This window comes from Suricata suricatta, chromosome 6 (assembly GCF_006229205.1).
Source record: "Suricata suricatta isolate VVHF042 chromosome 6, meerkat_22Aug2017_6uvM2_HiC, whole genome shotgun sequence".
In the NCBI taxonomy this organism is placed as follows: Eukaryota; Metazoa; Chordata; class Mammalia; order Carnivora; family Herpestidae; genus Suricata; species Suricata suricatta.
The window spans coordinates 108093460-108115246 of NC_043705.1; the positions used below are offsets into that span (position 1 = coordinate 108093460).

General features: G+C 48.8%; 1 protein-coding gene across 7 annotated transcripts in view; it reads right to left on the reverse strand.

The window, feature by feature from the left end:
- ABLIM3 (actin binding LIM protein family member 3) overlaps positions 1 to 12973 on the reverse strand; it is a 110022-nt gene extending 97049 nt beyond the window's left edge. For all 7 annotated transcript variants that reach the window (XM_029943098.1, XM_029943099.1, XM_029943097.1 and 4 more), the window contains exons 1-2: positions 12831 to 12973; positions 12377 to 12476 (exon numbers count right to left, since the gene is read on the reverse strand). In XM_029943098.1, coding sequence (XP_029798958.1) covers positions 12377 to 12389 — 13 coding nt within the window. In that variant the 5' untranslated portion in view covers positions 12390 to 12476; positions 12831 to 12973. The remainder of the gene's footprint in view (positions 1 to 12376; positions 12477 to 12830) is intronic.
- Positions 12974 to 21787: the final 8814 nt, after the last annotated feature.

A 21787-nucleotide genomic window follows, 5' to 3' on the forward strand; every position in this document is an offset into this window, starting at 1 on the left:
AAGGAAAGGTTAGAATGTGGTCTGACATATAATAAAGCATTCCTTAAATATCAGCTAAACAAATCCCTGGGTTATCAATACATACTTTTGTTCCCCTTTCCCGATGGAATGATCAAGAGGTGAACTGTATTGTAACCACACTATACATTAATTTGTGTATTTATTTATTTATTTATGAGAGAGAATGAGTGGCAGGGGGACAGAGGATCTGAAGCAGGCTCCGCACTGACAGCAGAGAGCCCAATGTGGGGCTCAGACTCATGAACCGTAAGATCATGACCTGAGCCAAAGTCAGACACTCAACCAATTGCGCCACCCAGGCGCCCCAATTAATTTGTGTGTTTAAAAGAGGTTTCCCCAACACATTCAAATGTATTTAATCGCTGCACCACTATTAACCTTTACTGGGTGTTTTCAGGTGCCAGGTACTATATTAGGCATCATACATCCATTCCCTCACTTAGCATGACACCAATATTCCCATCTGGAGACGAAAATGAAACTTTGTGGACAAAGCAAGGCACAGAAGGCTGCATGGCTGCTGAGTGGCTGAGCTGGAATATGAACCCAGGTAGTCTGACTCCGAAGCTCAGGTGTTTATCAAATACAGTATCTAGGCGGCTGGATTTGGTTAGTAACCTAGTTTTCGAAGTATCAGTTCACAGTCCCAGAAATCAGAATCAGATAACGGGTCCACCTGTGGACGTAAGAGGAGTAATGCACAGCGGACTCTCTGTACCTCACACCTCCCCTCCTGTCCACTCACGCGGCACCACTGTGCTTAGCCTGCCTCACACTGCCCCTTGGGCTCTCCCGTCCATGAGGTATGTGTTGCCAGGGAGATAGTCCTAAATAATGCAAAGCTCTGGTCAGGTCACTGCTTGACTCAAAACCTCCCACACCTCCTCATTGGCCCTAGACTGTAACAAACACCTTCTAGGCTGGCATTTAAAACTCTCAAAGATCTGATCCTCACCAACTGCCCAGGCTTATTTCCTCTCTGTCCACCTAGGCACACTCTACAGAGTGTTGATCAACTGGCCTTTTGTGACATTTCCTGGAACACTCTGTGCCTATTTATTTTGTCCCCATCCCAGTCAAGGGCCCAGGACACAGACATTGTGCAACAGGGACTGTGGAATTCATGCTGGAGAGGATTGAGGGAGCCCATCTGGAATGTCCCATCTTTCCCTTATATCCTACCTAACAAAAGTGTATTCACCTCTCAAGGTCTTCTCTACAAAGGATGTCCCAGGTCTTCCCAAGGAATCTGCCCTCTCTTCCTCTTCCCTCTTTCCTTCTCCCTCAACACCCATGAGGGCTTCTCTAGTATTTCAGTCACATACTGGTGTGACACTGGAAGGAGGCACTCTGAGGTCATGCTGTCTGTCCTGTGCACCTCCCACCCCACAGTGCCTGGCACACTGCTATGCCCAGAGCAGGGATTTGTTCCCTGCCCCAGTGAATGGGACAGCAGGGCGGGGGCATCTAACAGGAGACTGACTGTAGGATCGGCACTCCCAACCCACGCCTTCCCCCTATGATGTAAAATGGGGAAAGATGGTGAAAAAGAGGAAGCAGGAAGGAGTGAAAGGCAGTCAGGGTCAGATGGACATGGTTCTGAACACCTACCCTACACTCCCTAGCTCACGTGAGGGTGGCCAGGTGACTTGATTTTGAACCTCATTTCCCTTTAATGAAAAATGGGGGTATTAAATATTCCTTGTTCAATTCATCCATTCACATATTCATTCAAGTTTTCATGACTTATTATTACTTTCTTATTAAAGTAGAGTTGACACACAATGTTATATTAGTTTCAGGTGTACAACATAGTGATTCGAAAACCCTGTAGTTTTGCTACAGTCACATCATAGTACTATTACAGTGGCATTGACCTTATTCCCTACCCTGTGCCTTTCATTCCTGTGACTCACTCATTCCACGACTGGAAGCCTGTGTCTCCCGCTCCCTTCCACTCATTTTGCTCCTGCCCCCTTCCCATTCCTTCTGTCATCCACCTGTGTATTCTCTGTACTTATGGGACTCTTTCCGTTTTAATGCTTCTTTCTGTTTTTTAGATTCCACGTATAGGTGAAATCATATGGTATTTGTCTTTCTCTGTCTGACTTATTTCACTTAGCATAATACCCTCTAGGTCCATCCATGCTGTTGCAAAAGATCACATTCCTTTTTATGGATTCCATTATGTATACACATCGCACATCTTTTTTATCCATTTGTCTGTCAACGGACACTTAGGCTGCTCCATACTCTGGCTGTTGTAAATAACGCTGCTATAAACAAGGGGTGCAGGCATCTTTTCAAATTAGTGTTTTCATTTTCTTTGGGTAAATACCCAGAAGTAAAACTACTGGATCAAATGGTAGTTCTATTTTTAATTTTCGAGAAACCTCCATACCGTTTTCCATAGTGGCTACACCAGTCCACTTTCCTACCAATAGTGCACAAGGGTTCTTTTTTCTCCATGTCCTCAACAACACTTGTTATTTCTTATCTTTTTGATACCAGCCATTCTGACAGGTGTGAGGCGATCTCTTATTGTGGTTTTTTAAAAATGTTTATTTATTATTTTTCTTTGAGAGAGAAAGAGTGCAAGCAGGGGAGGGGTAGACAGAGAGGGAGGCACAGAATCTGAAGCAGGCTCCAGGCTCTGAGCTGTCAGTACAGAGTCTGACATGGGGCTCGAATTCATGAACTGTGAGATCATGACCTGCACCGAAGTCGGATGCTTCACCAACTCAGCCACCCAGGAGGCATCTCATTGTGGTTTGGATTTTCATTTCCCTAATGATTATTAGTGACATTGAACATCTTTTCATCACTGCTTATTAAATGTGAGATTTGGGGCCAATGACCTGGTCCCTGGGCTTCAGTTTCTTCCTCTGGAAAATGAAGGCACCATTACTATCTATTTTTTACAACTTTCCATGAAAGTTGTTAAGTGAGTTTTATGTCTTCAGAGAGCTTAGTTAGCACGCTGCCTGGGACACAGTAAATGCTCAATGAACACAGTAAATGCTCATCCTCTGGGTCGCGCACTGTGATGAGTCTGGAGGACCGGGCAGTGAACAATGCAGACAGGCCTGTCACACAGTCATCATGTGGTTTACAATCCAAAGGGAGTAAGAGACAGAAACAAAGTAAATTGCTAATGGATGGAACCATTACTGACTGTGGTAAGTTCTGTGAAAGACGGTGAGAGCCAACAGAACACAGGGAGTGTCTTAGGCTTAGAATCCAGAGAAAGCCCAGGTAGGATTGTGGCAAGGATTAAATAGATCATATATGTAAAATATTTGCATTCAGGGAGCCTCTAGTTGGAAAAGAATGTCTCCTGATTAGGAGGAGGAGACAAAAGTGGTCGGGGGCTAAGACATCTCTGATGGGGGTTGGGCTTCTCTTTGTTCCTGAAATGCTGCCTCCCAGGTCTCTTCTCTCTACATGTGAAGGGCGCAGGCTCTGGCTCTGTCCCTTGAAAGATGGATTTTTGTTCACTTGAGATTCCTGCCCCATATAACCTAGCATCACAGGTAATTCTGCTTCCAGAATAACTCATGCTGACCGTAAAAATATCCAATTTTACGGTTGCCTTAGATCGTCCTTGAACGGGCAGGGTCTGGATCCCTGGGCTGTTTCCCCAGATCTCAAAAAGCAGGAATAGACCTCAGGCTGCCCCAGCTCCAGCATGCTGAGAACAGCTTGCTGGGGGAAGATTGGCACTCGGTGGAGTGTGCTTCAGGTGCTTAAAATAGATCAACTGTGTCATTAGACAGACTATTGCAAAGCAGTCGCTCCATTGGCCCTGCTGGTGCTGGTGAGGGCAAGAGATAAGAGCTCATAGAGAAAGACCTGCGCTCTGCACGAAATTAAGCAGATGCGAGAAAGAAGGTTTGGAAATGATACAGGCACTAGAATGTGGAATTCTGCCAAGAGAGGGGGCGGGGGCTGTTGCAGGAGCACACAGCCAGCACCACAGCACTGGGAGCAATGGGGCAGCAAAGTACAGCCTGTCTGGACCCCTTGTCTGGCTGCTGATAAACTTAGTAAAGAGGCTGGAGACTTCTGGGTTGCAGGGCACGTCCCCGTAGCACAGTGTGAAGTCATCAAGGGGTCATTCCTACTCTCCGGGGGACACAGAGCTGATGTGTGGGGCTGACTCTGGCATCTCCCCACTAGCTCGGCCCGTGCCCTCTCTCTACCATTCTGGGCCACCCTTTTGTGGGCATGCGCTGGTTGATCACTGTCTGCCTGAATGCCATGCTTCACACACAGCCTCATGGGGGCTCTGCAGAGCAGTGTTCCGATCTCCTGTCCCTGCTGCCTGGAACCGCGTCAGCCAGCAGCCCACATTGTCCTGTTGCCTCCTACTGAACTTGAGATCCCCTCATTCCCTTCGCCAGCCTTTTACTCCAGTGGCTGCCATGCTTGGTAGCTGAAGAATGGAAGAGACCCAGCCAGGCTTGGGAGGTAGGAGTGACCAGATGCGGACACAGAGTGGAACATGGGAGCGTGAGATAAGGGAAATGTGGAATATGAAGCAGGCTCCGTGCTGTCAGAGCAGAGTCGGACTCGGGGCTCAAACTCACGTGCTGTGGGATCGTGATTTGAACCAAAGTAGGACGTTTAACCCACTGAATCACCCAGGTGCCCCAACGAGGACTACTTTCTAATGACTAACTTAGGGGACTATTCTAGTGATCAACTACTTTCTAGAGTTGAAGTCGTTTTTCTCTTTTTTTCTTTTAAAGAGGATAAATTTTAGGTTGAATTTGAAGTGTCTGGGAATATCTCAGTGGGCCACTTCGCTGATGGTCAGAGAGATGAATTAAGCTTTACCTTAGTAGAGTGCTCTCTATCATAAAGAAAAAAAGAACATACTTTTCATTAAGAAATGAATTCATCAAATATCTTTTGAGCACTGATGTTGTGTTAGACATTGTGCTTTGCTCTCTATGAATTATTTGCTACCCTATTCCTTCTAGAAGAACGAAGAAAAATCTGCTCTCAATTGAAGAAATTATGTTGGCATTATCCACGCACTCACCTTTGTTTCTCAAGCAGGAGGATCTCATAATGACAGAGGAGAAGTCTTGAATAGCCATATGGAGTCAACGCTATTCAGTAATCACTCCTTAGCTGGGTGGGTATATAAACTGACCTTCCTGACAACTCAAGCTGTTGACCAGATCCCCTCAAATGGACCAGGCCTGTCCCATATGTCAGAACAATCTTTGGAACAGTTCAGCCTTTCATGGTACCTTCCTTTGGTCTGGAAAGAGGACCCAGAGCTGGGATCGGTTATCCAGAATTGCCTTCCTTTGGTCTGTGCCCTACCCCCTACTATTAGGTTCCCCTGGAAACAAAAGTGACCTCCAGGAGATGGGGGCAGGACATGTTTGCCCAACTGTATCGGACAGGAAATGATATCACCCTTCTGGGAATGGGTCAGCTGAGGAAATCCTTATTTGTGCAGCAGGATTTTGCTCATTCCAAGAGGACTTTAATGGCATGGCGGTGTTAATCAGTTGCTAACTCTAGATAAAATTTTCTCCAGGAAAAATTAGTGGATATGTTGCAGTTTGGGCAACTCTGTGTGAAGAGAGACTTCTCCATGTTTGATGTTGTATTGGTCATCTACCAGACTGGGGTTTAAAAATTAAAATGTGTACAGAGGCACAAGAGCATATGAAAGTACAAAGCTGTCCTTGGGCAGTTTAATAGGAAGTGGTGGCAACGGGGCTCTACCCTAGAGATCGGTACCTGCCCCACTGAAAGCAGGCGATCCTACTGTCGTGCAGGAAAACAGGGCAGGGACGCAGGGTCTTCCCCTCTCTTCCTTTTTCAAGAGAAGCTAGGAACGCCAATTCTTATCTCCTGATTTCCCAATTTCACAATGGTGGTAAATAATTCAAATTCATTGACAACCTGAGGTAGGGCAAATAAAACATGTCCCATCACGCTGGCCACCAGATGGCCCATTTTTTCAGGGCCTACATGACCCACGAAGGCAGGAGCCATGTCTGTCATATTTACTACTGTTTTCCCAGAATCGTGCCTGGTGCAGAGTTAGTGGTCAGTAAATATTTGCTGAGTGAACAAATGAGCAATCCAATTCTTATTCCCCATGTTGGACATTCCCAGGACCTGGGTGGATTGAAAACCAATACCATGACCATAAATTTGGTTACAGCACTGAGATGCTACAGGTGTGCATAAAGGATGGAGTGGGGTTGTGTTTTCTGCAGACAGAGTGAGTGTGGAATACAAGGCCATCACATTCCTCCCTTCTGAGGACCTCCTACCCTTCAAGTGCTCAGAGAGAGGCTCCATCCCTGCTGGTCAGATGTTAGCATTCTCCACTAGCCCTGGGAGTGGCTGATATTCAAGCCCAACCCACAGAAAAGTCTTCTGGGGGGGGGGTTACTTATGTAACAAACACCATGTTACAGATCGAATTCATATGTTATAGAGTCCTAACCACTGCCCCCCCCCCAGAAACTGACCTTATCTGGAGATATGATCTTTACAAAGGGAACCAAGTTAAGATGAGGTCATTAGAATTGGTCCCCACCCAATACAACCCGTGTCCTTATCAAAAGGGGAAATTTGGACACAGAGACAAACAGAGGAAAGATGATGTGAAGGGACACAGGTAGAAGATGGCTGTTCACCACTAAGGACATGGGCTGGAACAGATTTGTTTCCATGGCCCAAAGAATGTCCCCAAGCTTGCCAACACCAGATTTTGGATGCCTAGCATCCAGAACTGGAGACAATATATACCTGTTGTTTAAGCCACCTGGCTTGTGGCACTTGGTTATGGCAACTCTAGCAAGCCAGTATCCACTGATTTTATTCATTTTATAAACACTTGCAGTGTTTCAGGCCATTCACAACTATTAACTTCCATATTCTTTGCAATAACTCTATGAGAGAGGCACTATTATTAGGTCTCCTGTGGTCAGAGGAGTAAGTGAGGTACAGAGAAGGGAAGTGACTTGCCCAAGAACACCCAGCAAGCAAGGGGGCAAGTTCTAGTCTGTGCCTTTAAGACCGAATGGAGAACAGGGGCGCTTCGGTGGCTGAGTCAGTTATGATCAGCTCAGTCATGATCTCAGGGTTTGTGGGTTTGAGCCCCGCGTCAGGCTCTGTGCTGATGGCTCGGAGCCTGGAGCCTGCTTCGGATTCTGTGTTTCTCTCACTCTGCCCCTCCCCTACTTGTGCTCTGCCTCTCTGTCTCTCAAAAATAAGTAAATGTAATAAAAAAATTATATATAAAAAAAGAATGAAAGGAGAACAATTTAACTGGTGAAATATTAAAAAAGTCAGAGGTCCTTACACGCTTCTGGTTGTCTTCTGTTCTTTCACAATGGAATCTGGCTACCGTTGGAGCCCAGCCAGCTGTTGACCATTGACCACAGCAGTTGATACCTCAGCAAGATAAAGCCTTTGCCAGATAGGAAAGCTGGAGCTCCGAGCTGATATCACTTCCTTCATGCAATACAAATACTCTGGAAATCACATTGTGATTTTCAGAGATGTGTTATACTCATTTTGGATGGTTTTTCAGTCGTTCCTTACGTTACTCCCCAAAACCCCCTCCTAGCCTCAAGTAATCATTTGTAGACCATTGCTTCATTCACCTGGGCAGCATAATGTTTTTTAAAAAAATCTTCGTCTTTATAAAGTATAGAGTCACTTCTACTTTATCTACATTTTCCAAATTTAAAATCTCTCCAGAAGGTATCCCACCGAGTTTGTGTTTGTAATGGACACTGTTCTTGAAGGACTCCTGAGGCTCCTGACCTGGTGGAGGAAGGGGACCTTGCTTCTTTTGCTGGGTGTCTTCAATTTTGAGCTCCTATGCCACCCACTCTGCTGCCTTCTCTCCTCGGCTCTGTGCCCAGTGGGGCCGAATATTATGGGCCCATCAACCGCCTTCCTTGTCCTCTGGCCCCTGGTTGGATGGGGTCAATGGGGAGCATAGTAGGAGACGGAGAGAAGGAGGAAAGAGAGGTCGGGCGGTTACCAGCCTTCTAGCAATGGGCTGTTCGGCTTCCTGTTTGCTTCTCCACACCCTTCTCACATACTTGCAAAGCTCCTTCCATTTAGCTGACTTCAAACTGCCCCTCTGTTCCCTGACAGGACCCTAACTGATAGTTTCCTACCCTCCTTTTTTACCCTACAATCCAACAGATGCTAGGCCGTGCAGATTTTATTTTCCCAGAGACCTTTTCCCTCACAAACACCAAACTCCTGGCCCTCGGACCTTTTCTGAACCAGGTAACTGTCTCTCAGCGAGGATCCCGACTTTCCGTCTTGCCCTTTCCAACTCCTGCATATACAATACCAGGTTAACAATCTTTCCGAAGGCTTCCTTCAGGAAGCTATGGCTCTCTTGTGACCAGAACCTAGTGCTAGATACAACAGCGGCACAACACGCTCATTTGCAACCGGAGTGTTTGGTTCTTATGACACTGTCATTCTAGAACTTTGCCCTGCTCAACGGCCAATTCAACTTCAGATTCAACTCCATCCCCTGGGACCCAATGCCAGTGAGTTGCTCATGCGATTTCACTTTAATCCTCACAACAACCTTACACGTTGGCATTATTGCTCACATTCCATACGTGATAAAATTTAGGCTCAGAGACATGAGCTCTCCAGTCCAAGATCACAGACAGAGTACACCATAGATCATGCATCTGAACTCAGGAATCCACACCCCAAAGCTCAGGCTCTTATAGCCCCAGGATGGTGTCTTCTTACCTCACGGTACCTTTGTGGGGGGATATAACCCCTCAATGGTCTCTTTAGCAAAACAGTCTACTTTGAAACAGTAACTCCCATCCATGATGGAAACCAAGGCAAGGGTCAGAGGACAGGAAAAGCCAATGCGGTGAAGGAGAGTGATTCTCGGCGCTACTGTACCTGGCGTACGTGATGCTTCCCAACGTGGAGGACGGGCTGGTGCTGAGTTTTATGCCTACGAAAGCCACAGTTTTCAGCTCTGAGGGTTCTGACTCACATGAGAATGGCATATTGTGGCACACAGAAGTGACTCCAGAGCTCAGGGCCTCTGGCACCTGTGGTGAACTCAGTTTCCCCTGGCTTTGGACCAAGGGGTTTGGAACTCCCAGGGGCCAACATGGGAATGGGCAACACTGATAGGGAATAACCAAAGATATACTATTGCCTAATGATATGCAGATTAGAGGGGTTGACTCCACGGCTCCAGGGACCGTGTGACAGTATGGAGCTGCGGTCAGCTTCTTCCTTGCTCTGTGGGCTCAGGAACATGGCCAACAGTCAAGTGGATGAATGCGGGATGATGGAGAAAGTTCCGAAGGAGCAAAGCCAAGGCGCACGGACAGCTCGCATTTGGGGGACGTGTCATCAGCATTCTGCCCACGTCTGTACCACCACCCCACTCCATCATCTCCAAAATTGCCCCTTTCTCTCAAATCCCTGCTCTGTGGTGTACTAAAGCTCAGCTCGATTTTGGAGGAAGGCACTGAGAAGTCGCAGATGTGGCCGTCTGAGCCACGGGAGTCTTAGGAGTCAAAACAACTCACCTATGTTTACACAGCATTTTCTCACGATCCCGCTTAAATCCTCAAAACCACATTTCTGGTAGCCTTGACTTAGGACGACAGTGTGACATCAGACAGGCTGAGTGACCTGCTTCCTAATGACACAGAGTCCACAATGACGGTGACCACAAGAACCGCCGTGGTGACGAGAACAGCACTGTCACTGACACATGGCCAGCTACGGCCCAGGCACCACACTCTGCATTTTACATGCTGTGTTAATACTTGTCTCTGTGCCATGTGAGGTGGGTTCCCTCAGCCCCGTTTCACCGCTGAGACAGCCATGCTGGCGACCACGCAGCTGATAAGTGAAAGACGAGGACGGGAACCCGGGAGCAGCCGATCGCAGAACCCGGACTCTGTCAGCTTTTCCACGCCTCCCAAGATCTCAGCCCCGCACTCCATAATCATCTCATGCTTGGCCCCATTGCAATGGTGACATTGGAGCCACTGATGGAGCGAGCATGGCCCACCCTGTAAAATGTAGTGCATCCAAATATCTTTCATAATCCAACAACTAAGCATGCCTTTAAGAGTCAGTGAACATTAGGAACAAGGCGTCACCTATAAAACTGGCATAAATACACCCATCTTACAGGTTGGGGGTGAGAGTTGGGCAGGTCATGCAGGTGAGATGCTCAGCACAGTGACTGGTGGAGAGTGAGGACCCAATACGTGGAAGTGAAAGAAAAACTGAGTAAGACTTTCTCTTGGGTTCCATTTCTGGCCCGAGGCTTAAGTAAAAATTTCACATCCCAAAGGGGAGGACATTTTTGCTTAGATCAGGCCACCTCAAGGACCTCCTGCCAACACTCTGTGCCTATAACCTTGTGACCGTGTCACTCTTTCACTCCTGTGAAGACTGACTTCTATTGTCTCCATTTTCTGACTCGCAGGCTTGCAAGCAGCCTTGATGGTGATGAGTGGCCACAGTGTTCCCCCAGGTAGCCCTTAATAAATTCTTCTTCTTACGGGGAGGGACCTTAGGGGTCCTCACGGCTGCCCAAGTCACTGTCCTCTTTATTTACCACTACTCCTGGAAAACGAACACACTCTCCATACTTAGAAAAAGCATATGAGGCTGGAATAGCATTTTTGTTAGTTTTCATCTTCTGCAGTATTCAACTCTATTGGTTGTTATTTCTTCTTTATTTTAGGAAAGTAAAATCTGTTTCCTTCTTTTAGGAACATTCCGTGTTGCCAGTGGGACACGAGAAAAGGGCAGGGCCAGCTGCTTGTGAACTTATTTCTCAGTTTCTTAAAAAATAGATGAGCCCTCTTTCTGTTCTATCATGTAGTGAGAAAGGACTCCCATAAATGCATTTCTCCCCCTAGAGATAGTGAGAAGTGACAGGCCACTCACATCCTGTCTGAAAGCACACAGATGCAAACATGTGGCCCACTTAGGTGATCGGGTCTACAGAATTTTGCTCTTTTCCTGAGCCTGGTGTGATGCAAAAGCACCATTCCACACCGTCAGAATCAAGAGGCAAAATTCTTTGGCTGGAAGACTCAGAGGGAGTGCAGCCACACTTGCTTGCTTAGCAGAGCGATGTAATACACAAAGGAAGAGAGCAGAGAGATGAGCATACAAGTACATAGTAAATAAATACATTTCATTTCCATCTCACTGGCTTTTGCTTTGTTTTCCTCCTCTCCGTGCCAACAGCCTTGAAATGGAGGGAGGGCGGGGAAATAGTGCGTTGGGTCTGGACACAGCCTCCGAAGGTACTGATTTTTTTCTGGCCTTGCTGTTTGGCTCTAGCACCTTAAGAAGAAACTTACAGATTTGGATTCAACCCTTCTCATTTTACCGATGAGCAATCTGGGATCCGGAGAGAAGGATGGGAGAGTCACAGACCTGGGGAACTGAATGTTGCTAGGGGTCTTCTGATTCAACAATTCCACCCACTACTGGAAGGACAAGCTAAGCTGATGAGGAGGCAGGAGGGAGAGGACTTAAACTCGGATCTCCTCTCCAGGGTGGTGGTCACTCTGGGTGCCCACAGTCAAGGGGACCACACTAAGAGACACCCACTGGGCCTCCTTGTATTTCTGCCTGCATTTCTCAGCAGCCGAGGCCCAGCCCAGCAGCAAAATGTCTGGTCCTGTCTCTGCAAAGCAGTTGCTGCCTCTAGCATGTTGGAGACCTCGGTGGAAGGGCTTGTCTCTTTCCTCTCCCCTCAGGATGGCCACGCAGCTTGTGGGTGTGCGGAGCCATCCGCCCCCGGCCCGCGGGGCTGCAGGCGCAGGAGCAGGGTATTTCACAATCTCTAGACCCAGAGATAGCTTCCCGATGGTTTGTTTATCAAACTGCTCACTCCCAGCCCACTGCCTGCCCACATCCACCCAGCACCAGCCCCAGCGCAGCCTCCCTGCTCCTCCCAGCTTTAGGAAAGCCAGGTCCTCCGAGCTTTCCAGCTGTGTGCAGGGAGGTCTCCTCAGAAGCCCCACCGTCAGACAATGGCCACGTTCGTTAGTGCTTCCTAGGCCTTCCCAGGCATTGCTAGAAGGAGACAAGCAGCCTTCCCCGCAGAGGCAAGTGTTGCTGCCAGCAGAACATTAGCAAAATGACCATGAAAAGCCAGACCCAGATCCCTCTCCCGGGGGAGCACAGAAACGACCCCGAAGGAGTCTGGGGGCCATGTGTCCACCAGGATGGCAGGCTTCCTTCCTCCTTCCTGGCAGCCCCGGCGCAGGCTCCTGCACCTCCCGCCCCCACCCTGTTCCCATGGCAAAGGAGAGGAGGACCCACTTACTGCTCGTGTTCATGGTGATGCCTTTGCACTGGGTCTTTCATTCAATACGGAGGACCCGGTTGCTTTTTAAATCTTGCGATCTTCCGATCTCACTCATCACCTGGGGGGTGAAAAGGCAGTCCAGTGCCAGCTCTGTATCCTCAGGTGCTCTCTCTCCCTCTGCCGTCCCCTCGCAGACCCGGCTGCAGCCACTGGCCCTGAAGGCGAGCGGACTAGCCCGCGCAGGTGAGAGCAGGGAGGCGGCGGAGGCGGGAGCACACGCACGCCGCGTCCTGCGGCCCCCCGGACCCCGGTGCGGGGCAGAAGCGGGGCTGGCAGCGCCGGCCCGCGCGCACCCCCGACTACTCCAGCCCCGCGGCTCCGGAGCCCAAAGGGGGTGTGGACCACGGGGAGGCAGGGCGGGGGCAGCGCGTCCCCGCCCGGCCTCGGGAGCAGCCGCCTCCCCGGGACCCACCTCTCGGCCAGCGACGGGAGCCAGAGGCCCCTGCCTGGGCCCCTGGGACCGGCTCATGAATCCTGGTCCTCGTCTGGAGTCTCGGATTCCAAGGCGAGCAAAGCGAAATAGGAGAGCTCGACATCCATGATGCGGGCTCGCGGGGTGGCAGCGCGGGGGGCGCGGCCGCTCGCTGCCGCCACCTGCTGGACGCGCCGGCGGGTGGCCAGGCCCCGCCCCGCTGGGCCTCACCAGTGGCTTGGGGTGTGATGGGGGGATGGAGGGGCCCCTTGTACCCTGGGGCCAGCCAAGGGGTGCTGGAGCGCCTCTCTCCCCTCCCTCAGTGCTGGCGTCTATGCGCTAGACAGTGTTAGGAAAATAAAGCAGTCATTGGGAGGGGCTGTGAAGAAAGGATGGGCTTTGCTGTTTTTACTTCCAACTCCACTTCTTAAATGTCTTTTTTTTTTAACGTTCGTTTATTTTTGAGAGACAGAGAGAGAGACAGAGCACGAGCAGGGCAGGGACAGAGAGAGAGGGAGACACAGACTCTGAGCAGGCTCCAGGCTCTGAGCTAGCTGTCAGCAGAGAGCCCGATGCGGGGCTCGAACCCACAAACTGTGAGATCATGCCCTGAGCTGAAGTCGAACGCTTAACCGACTGAACCACCCAGGCATCCCCAGACTCCACTTCTATCCAGTTCCGTGGACTCTGGTCTTGAGCAGGTCACCTCTGTTTCTGCCTCATTTCCCTCATATGTATAAGGCAGCGGTTGGACGGAGTGGGTGAGAGGTCCGGGTTCCACTAGCCTCCTTACTTGTGTCCCTACCTCCCCCTTTATAAGATTCATTTGGTTCAATTGTTTACCGTCTCCCTTCCCTGCTAGAATGTTAACTCCTTGAGAGTATGGCTCTTGTCAGGTGGGTTCACCACAGGGCCCCCGATCCCTGGGACAGTGCCTGGCACACAGTAGGTAGCAGTAAACGCTTGTTGAAAGAATACCCCAGGTCTTTTCTGGGTCTACTGTTGTGCAGTCCTCAGAGTAAAAGGTCTAGAAATGTTCACCCCCAGGTAGTTCCCCATCTGCGGCAAAAGCAGGTATGTGACCTCCCGGCTCGACCTCACTGGTTCACCCAGTTTTTGTACGCCCAACTGACTCTTGTCCAAAGTATTATTATTATTATCTTTGGAATCAGTTCTTGTAGGTGTGTATTACTCTGATTTTTTGGTCATGATTAATTCAGTGGGGTGGGGTTCTTTACATTCCCCTGACAACTTCTCCTGTCACCTTCTGCACCTAATTCATGGTCACAGGAGCGTGACTTTTGAGTATAGACAAAGAAGATCAGGAGACTCCCTGATCCCCATCTCTAGAATGACTCCGGTTAGAGCATGTGCAGGAGCACAGTGCTGTGAACATTCACACCCCAGACTTACAGACGGACAAGCAGGTGGTCATAGAGGCTGAGTCACCTGCCCTGGGACACACAGCATCTCATGGCGGAACTGGACCCGCCCCCCTGGCTCCTAGCTTGGTTCTGCGTGAGCGCGAATCAGTGCACAGGAGTCCCGGATGTCAGGGTCAGGGTAGGTGGCCACCCTCCCAAAACTGGGGAAAGAGTATCTTGCAGATAAACACAATGTTCCTGCTTATACAGGATTAACAAAAATTGATATGGCTCATGATCCCAGAATGCAACAGTGCTTAAGGAATGATCAGATAAATCGAAGGGTCCTTGGTTTTGAAACACATTTGGGGGGCGCCTGGGTGGCTTAGTCGATTAAGCGTCTGATGTCAGCTCAGGTCATGATCTCGCGGTTTGTGGGCTCCTGCCCCACATTAGGCTCTGTGCTGACAGCTAGCTCAGAGTCTGGAGCCTGCTGCGGATTCTGTGTGTGTGTGTGTGTGTGTGTGTGTGTGTGTGTGTGTGTGTCTCTCTCTCTGCCCCTCCCCCACTCGTGCTTGCATGCATGCGCACGTGCTCTCTCTCTCTCTCTCTCTGAAATAAACATTAAAATACTTAAAATTTTGATAGCTTGTTAGGGTTTGTTGCCAAGGGGCAGGGAATAACTTTAACTTCCTCACAGCAGGCCTCCAAGTTCTGTTTATGTCCCAACCAACTGAGATGGACGCAAAATGCAGATTCCCAGGCTCCTGGTTTTCTTGCTCAGCATTTAAAATAAGTATCCCAGGCGATTCACAGATGGCTCCTGGTTTTCTTGCTCAGCATTTAAAATAAGTATCCCAGGCGATTCACAGATGACTTTTGCTACTGAGAAAGGCAGGGGCCTAGCACAGCTTTGAAAACATAGTAAGTGATTAATAAATATTTATATGATGCTAAAGATCTCTTTTTTTTTTGAGAGACAGAGAGAGACAGTGCTAGCAGGGGAGGGTCAAAGAGAGGGAGACACAGAATCTGAAGCAGGCTCCAGGCTCTGAGCTAGCTGTCAGCACAGAGCTTGACATGGGGCTCAAACCCACAAGCCATGAGATCATGGCCTGAGCCGAAGTCAGACGCTTAACCGATTGAGCCACCCAGGCGTCCCAAGATCTCTTTAAATTTGCATGTACTTTCTCTTTACATTTTCAGATTAGGATTCCTTATTTAATTCCTAAGTCTCATGTAACTTGCTAGGTTCTAATGCTTAGGAAAAGGTTTTTTCCCCTCCCCCAGAGAATGTTCAGGTAAGTTAAATAGGTAAAATTAATAAGACTGTTCAATAAACATATTTAGTTATCACCTGAACCCTCAATGTTCAGAAAATTTCAGATTACAGGATATCATCAAATTAAACCATAGCACTCATTCATTAATTCATCCACTCAGTATGCATTTATTGAGTGTCTACTTTGTGCTAGGCCCCATGCTGGCTGCCGGGGATACAACAGGACGGACAAGGACCTGCTCTCCTCGGGCATAAGTCCTTCTTGGAAAAGGGGTGGTAGATAATAATTAAGTTAGCAAAGCATGAATTAGGGAAACCCAGTGGTGGCTTGGTTAAGAGCCTGGGAGGGGTTTACAGCCTGGCTGATTTTCAGCACACCAGCTCCATCATTTAGTGTCTGTGTGACCTTGGGTGAGAGCCTCAAATTCTTCATCTGTAGAATGGGTATAATGTGGTATCCATCTCATGGACTATTGTGTATATTAAAATACTCCATGTAATGCCTAGCAAGTGAAGATGACGTGTGCTGATTATTAGTATAGCCCTCACTTATACCTACCCTCACTGACATTCTTGTCATTTCTACTCATGTAAACATGTTGGGCTTTTCCATAGAGTGATGGCCATGAAAATATGTCTCAGAACTTTCCAGTTACAGGGAGCTTGACTGATTGGTTCTTCTTGTCTAGGGTTATTTTTTTATAAAATATATATATTTAGTTTTGAGAAAGAGAGAGAAGACAAGCATGGGAGGGGCAGAGAGAAAAGGGGACATAGAATCCGAAGCAGATTCCAGGCTCTGAGCTGTCAGCACAGAGCCTGATGCGGGGCTCCAAGTCACGAACCAAACCATGAGATCAAGACCCAAGCGGAAGTCGAACGCTTAACTCACTGAGCCACCCGGGCACCCTTAGGATTCTTCTTAATAATACATGCAGTTAGATGCTGATGAATCCAGCTCTTTGGAGAGAACTTTGGTCCAGTCTACCAAATTGCTTCTGTTGGGAAAACAATCTTATTTTTCCTGCATTGTTATAAAGATAGGAAGAAGAGAGTTAAAAGAAGCTAAAAAAACCATACCCGTGAGGATGTCCACAACAATCGGAGGCAGCCAGGAAAGACGCAGAAGGAAGCTGGGGGTAGGATTCTCGGTGGACTTGGCTGTGAAAGTCATCAGGAAAGCAGAATCTTGGCTCTGTCCTTGCAAGAGAATGAAGCTGAAGACCGCAGAGCGGAGGGTCCCTTTGTTTGGAAGTTTGTTTTGGACTTTAAGACTCCAGAATGGAGATAAACACGTCTCACTCGGAAGCAGGCAAATGCTGCTGGGTGTTGGAAAACCAGGTGGGAAAACCACTGGAAGACAGATTTTCCATCTTCTTCCTGGGGCAGAAGAGCTGCCCCCATTATGCTTCTCTTCTGCTCCCAGAGCCTCCCTGTCTCTCGACTTCCAGTCCCTGCCTTGGGTGGTTTCTAGCTCTCTTCCCCATATTCTGACCCTCTCCCTGCTCTCCCCCATGAACCCAGCCCTAGGCTCTCCACCTTTTCCTCCCGGTTGCCCTTCTTTCGCTCGTGTCCGGCTGCACCCCACGTCTCTCTCCTCCATGTGAGCCTCTGCCTCTCACCCCACTCCTGTGTGCCCCTGTCCATTCATGAATACCCTCTCACTCACCGTTATCTGGACACAAAACCCTGCTGGCCTATGAGGTGTGGCAGTGGTGTGAGAGGGGCTTATGATCCCAGTGATTTCTACTTGTCATTCTTAGACTCTTTGAGTATCCTACCAAGAGTGAGTGCTTTAATTTTTATTTTTCAAAAATAACATGTAGTTGTTAAAAGAAGAGGTAGATCTACATGTGGTAGTGGGGGGACCTTTCATGGTACGTTGTTAATAAGAACATTGCAGAAAAATAGATGCCATACTTTTTTTAAAGATACTGTATATTGATGGACCTATGTATTATACAGTCTATAGAACATATAGAATATACATATCATATAACATAGTTAAATCATTTTCCCATAAACGGGATCCCACATAGGTACCACACATACATATATCTATAATGCATAGAAAAAGACCTGGGAAAACACACTCATAATTATCAGGCTCTTGGATCAAAGTAACTTTTTGGATTATGTAGTTTTAACAAAATCACTTGGACGAGTGTAAGCTTTTGGGCAGACATTTGTTTGAAGAAGAACTAACGTATTCTTTCATTTTTCTGGTGCATCATTCAGTTGTTCATTCATTAACAACGTCAAATTGTCCATCCGTGCCAGGAACTGTGCCTGCCAGGAACACATAGGAGGAGACAATGTATACACAGGCACGCAGGTTTACGATTGCAATGTGTAAAGTACGTGAAGAGGGGGTGGTAGTAAGCACTAAAAGATGGGTGTCTCTCTCAACAGGTGACATTTGAGCTGAGCTGCAGCAGCAGGAACAGCCTTCCTGATTTGGTGGAAGGTTGTGGGGAAGGATAGGGTGCAGACTTAAGCGGCAAAAAGGAATATCACAGGTCCACACGGAGGCAGGACCGGATGCAGGTGGGGAGTCTAAAGGCTTCTTTGTGGAAGAGCTGGGTCCAATGCAGATGGTCAGGACCACGCTCTGGATTAGTGAACCTGGGAGGGAAATGACCTACGAGGCTGGGAGGTCAGAGATCTTGCCCACAGTCCTGATGCAGCTGGCTGTGAAGAAGGCTGGGGCAGTGGGATGAAATGGTCTGGACTCGAGTCCCATCTCTACTCTTCCTTGCTGTGTTACCTTGGGCAAATGACTTAATCTCTCTAGGCTAGGTAGGTTCTTTGTGTGTAAAGCAGGGGTCATAACATTATCTACCTCACTCCTAGCATCAGCAGCAATGACAGGTGTAATGACTTGGCACTGTACCAGGCATCTAGGCTCATGTACTTTGCTCTTGTCCATCTTGGAAGAATATGAAGGTGTCACTCTGGGGCTGAGTTCTATAAATGGAGGGTTGAACCAGATGAGACCTGATGCACCTTTTACTCTAGTGTTCTTGGTTCTAATCATCCGGGTGACCTGTGGTTGGAGTTTGGCAGAAGATCTGACCACATTCCAGGCTGGTGTGGAGACCTTTGATCCCCGAGTGGTACCATTAGTTTGTGCTGAGCCTTAGGCCTGAGCAAAGAGTAGACTTCCCACCAGGAAATGGTGCTTTGTGTGGGGCTCCCTGACTCTGTGTGCACACCCCTTTCCTCCCTGGGCTGGGGGGGGGTCTCCCAAATCGCGATGGAATGGGCAGGACATAGGCCTGTTTTTCTGGCCCCAACAGTCTGGTGATGGAGCCATGCTTTTCCCTGTGTTCCTTACATTGTTTTGTGCAGAAATGTTACAAAAAAAAAAAATCAAAGGGGTCCCCCCCATCTTTGGGAAGCTTCTGGGGAGAACAAAGGAACTGGCTTTGAGATCAGAGTATTGGGGGCCGTGGCACTCGCTGCGGGGAGCTCTGGCCAGACGGTCCCACCGCAGGGTTCTGCTGAGGCCTTCCACTCACATCCGACCACAGCCCAGGCTCCTTCCTGACAGTCGCCCTGCTCGCAGGAGGAGCTGGGGTGGAGCCAGCTCTGGAAGGGAGGGTGCGAATCTGGTCGATCTGGGAGCTGAACTCAGCCCTGCCATGCATTCCCTTGGCCAGGTGTCACTGGGCTCAGTGTCCTTTTTGGTATCTAACCGGGATGTGAGTGCGCCTTCTAACCTACTGTCCATTTGACAGGTGAAGAGGCTTCGCCTTCCCCGCGATTCACCGGCCATTTCTCTTCTGCCTACACTTGGGCTTGTAGTGCCCTCTCTGGCTCTGCCCCCCTTGAATAATGCCAGTCATTTCCTCAAGATACCCTCAAGTCCTGTCTTCTCCTGGAAGCCATCCGCTGAGCTCCTCTAGCACTGACTCCCCAGGCCAGTCATCAGGGACCCACCTCACCCTCTGCCCCCGCTCCCTTTGGCTCCTTGCAGAGGGAGTCCCCGGCCTTGCTGTGGGTCTGCCCGTCTGGGAACTTTGCATATGCTATTCCCTACACCTGCTCTGCTCTTCCCATGTGTTCCCCCCGAACGCTCTTCTTCCTCTAGGTCTTTGCTTGATTGCTGCCTCCCTAGAGAGGCCTCGCATGACCAGCTGGCTAACGTACCCCAGAGGGTATCTTTAATTAATGGGTGGAGCAAAATTCTCTCAGACAACATGGACGTACGCATCTCAGAGTTCAGTTGAATTAACTCCACGCCCTTCAACCCTGAACTTGGCTTGCTTCCCTCTTTATTCACTGGGCTCTTTAAGACCCAACCCTATCTCTGAATATGGTCTTCCACTAGAACCTTTAGAGTCTGTCGAGGGGGCACTTCTCCCCTAGGCCTTAGGAATTACGAGCGGGTCTTCACGGGGGCCCGGCCGGGAAGTTCAGTGCTGCCCTGTGCAAGACAAATGGACTGGCCGTCAGAAGACCTGAGTTTGGGGTTTGCCCTCACTTCCTAGCTAGGTGACCTTGGGCAACCAATTAATTCTTGTTGTCTGAATCTACTCAGCCTTAATGAATAACAGTTGCCATGAAACATTATCATAATACATATTGTAATTATCCCTTCCCTGGGTGTATGTCAGGGCTGTTCCAGGGTTGAAATGAGAGACTGTGCTTTGTGAACTCACCTCTATGCCAAGTAGGTGGTGATTATTTTTCCCTCGTCTCATTGCAAATTAGCCGTTCAAACTCAGTTATTTACTGGGGGAAGGACGGGTCCACTTTCCATCTCCATGCTGTCTGGTCACTTTGGTCTGGGGGCTCCCTTGGCCTTTGGAGGCTTGCCCCATGCCAGGTCCTGAGTGTGAGCTCAGCGTGGCTGGGTCCTCACAGTGTGGCAGGGTCCTCTTGTAGCTGACCTGGTGACTCAACACGAGAGAAGGGTCTACATAGCATGGTTGACACAGACCTGTGAGCCTGGACCCTCTAGTCTGAATTTCTGTCCTACTTCCACCTGCCGGGGTCCTGGGGAAAGTGCCCCCAGCCCAGCTCCTCTCCCACCACCTTCTCCTTGTTTACCCTGTTCTGGCCCCACTGGCCACCTTTCCGGTCACTCTGCCTCCCTCACTTGCCTCGGGTGTTTGTGGCTGCCGCTCCTTCTAACCAGAACGCTCTTCCCTGTGACTTCCACATGAATGGCTACTTCTCATGGGTCAGATCTCATCTCTAGTGAACGCCAGTCTCTCTCCATTAATACAAGCGATGTTACTTCCTCTACAGCATGGAACACTGCCAGAATTCTGTTGTAGAGCTGGTTTATGCACTTTTGGGGACTGTGTGACCCCCTGGGATGCAGGTGCATTAGGGGCAAGCACCTGTCCACTCCTTCTCTCTAGCTTGAGTACCAAGAATGGCGTCTGGCACATTGTAAGTGCTCAGTAAAGAGTATGTGAATGAATGCATGACCTTTGCGAGCCCAGCAAAAGAACAGTGCGCTGGGAGAAGGATTCCAAGCTTCCTTCCAGTCCCTTCCAGCCAGGAGTCAAATCTCTGAGTGAGGCAAGAGTGGATGAAGGAACAAGCCCCATGGCTCTTCTTCCTAAGTCAGTTGCTACGAGGCTGAAAGCATGGGGCCTTTATTTAATGCCCTGCTGCTTCGGTTTGCTCATCTAGAAGACAAAGGGGTTGGACTAGATGATTCTTTTCTGCTCCAAGCTTTCACTATGCTATAAAATATAAATGGTTTGGGTCCATATGCTCAAACCAAGACATATGCTTGAATACACTTTCTTTAATATGCCTTAATATCGGTGTGTATCCCCCTTCCCGCATTTTCCACTTTCTCATAAAAAATGGAATACAGAGTGTGTGGCAGTGTGGTCTCTGGTGCACTGTAATCTGGAGCCCTTGATGCAAAATTCATTATTGAATCAAAGACTGCAGTTTCCTCTCCTCATTTGTTTCTTTGCTCTCCAAACAATGTCGAGCTTTGACATCTTTATTGGTGTCCTTTGGCCTTGGAGCAGAATGAAAATGCCGTGTATCTGGTCACTGGGGCTGTATTCTGAATAGGACTAAGTAGGCAGGCAGGAGAGTAGGAAATATTTGTTTCAGAACCCCTGGGCTCAGGCACATGGAGCAGGAAGTGAGGAGGGTTAGCTCCTGATGTTCCATGCAGCAGAGAGGAGCTGGGTCAGCTTGGTCTCTGGGGCGAGGTTCTGATTTTGGTACTTTGTCTCTACTGCTGGTTAGAGAGGGAATTGAGTGGGTGCCCTTGATTTGGAGGCTGGGGACCTAAAGCATGACAAAGCCTCTTTTTACTGAAAGAGGGCTTT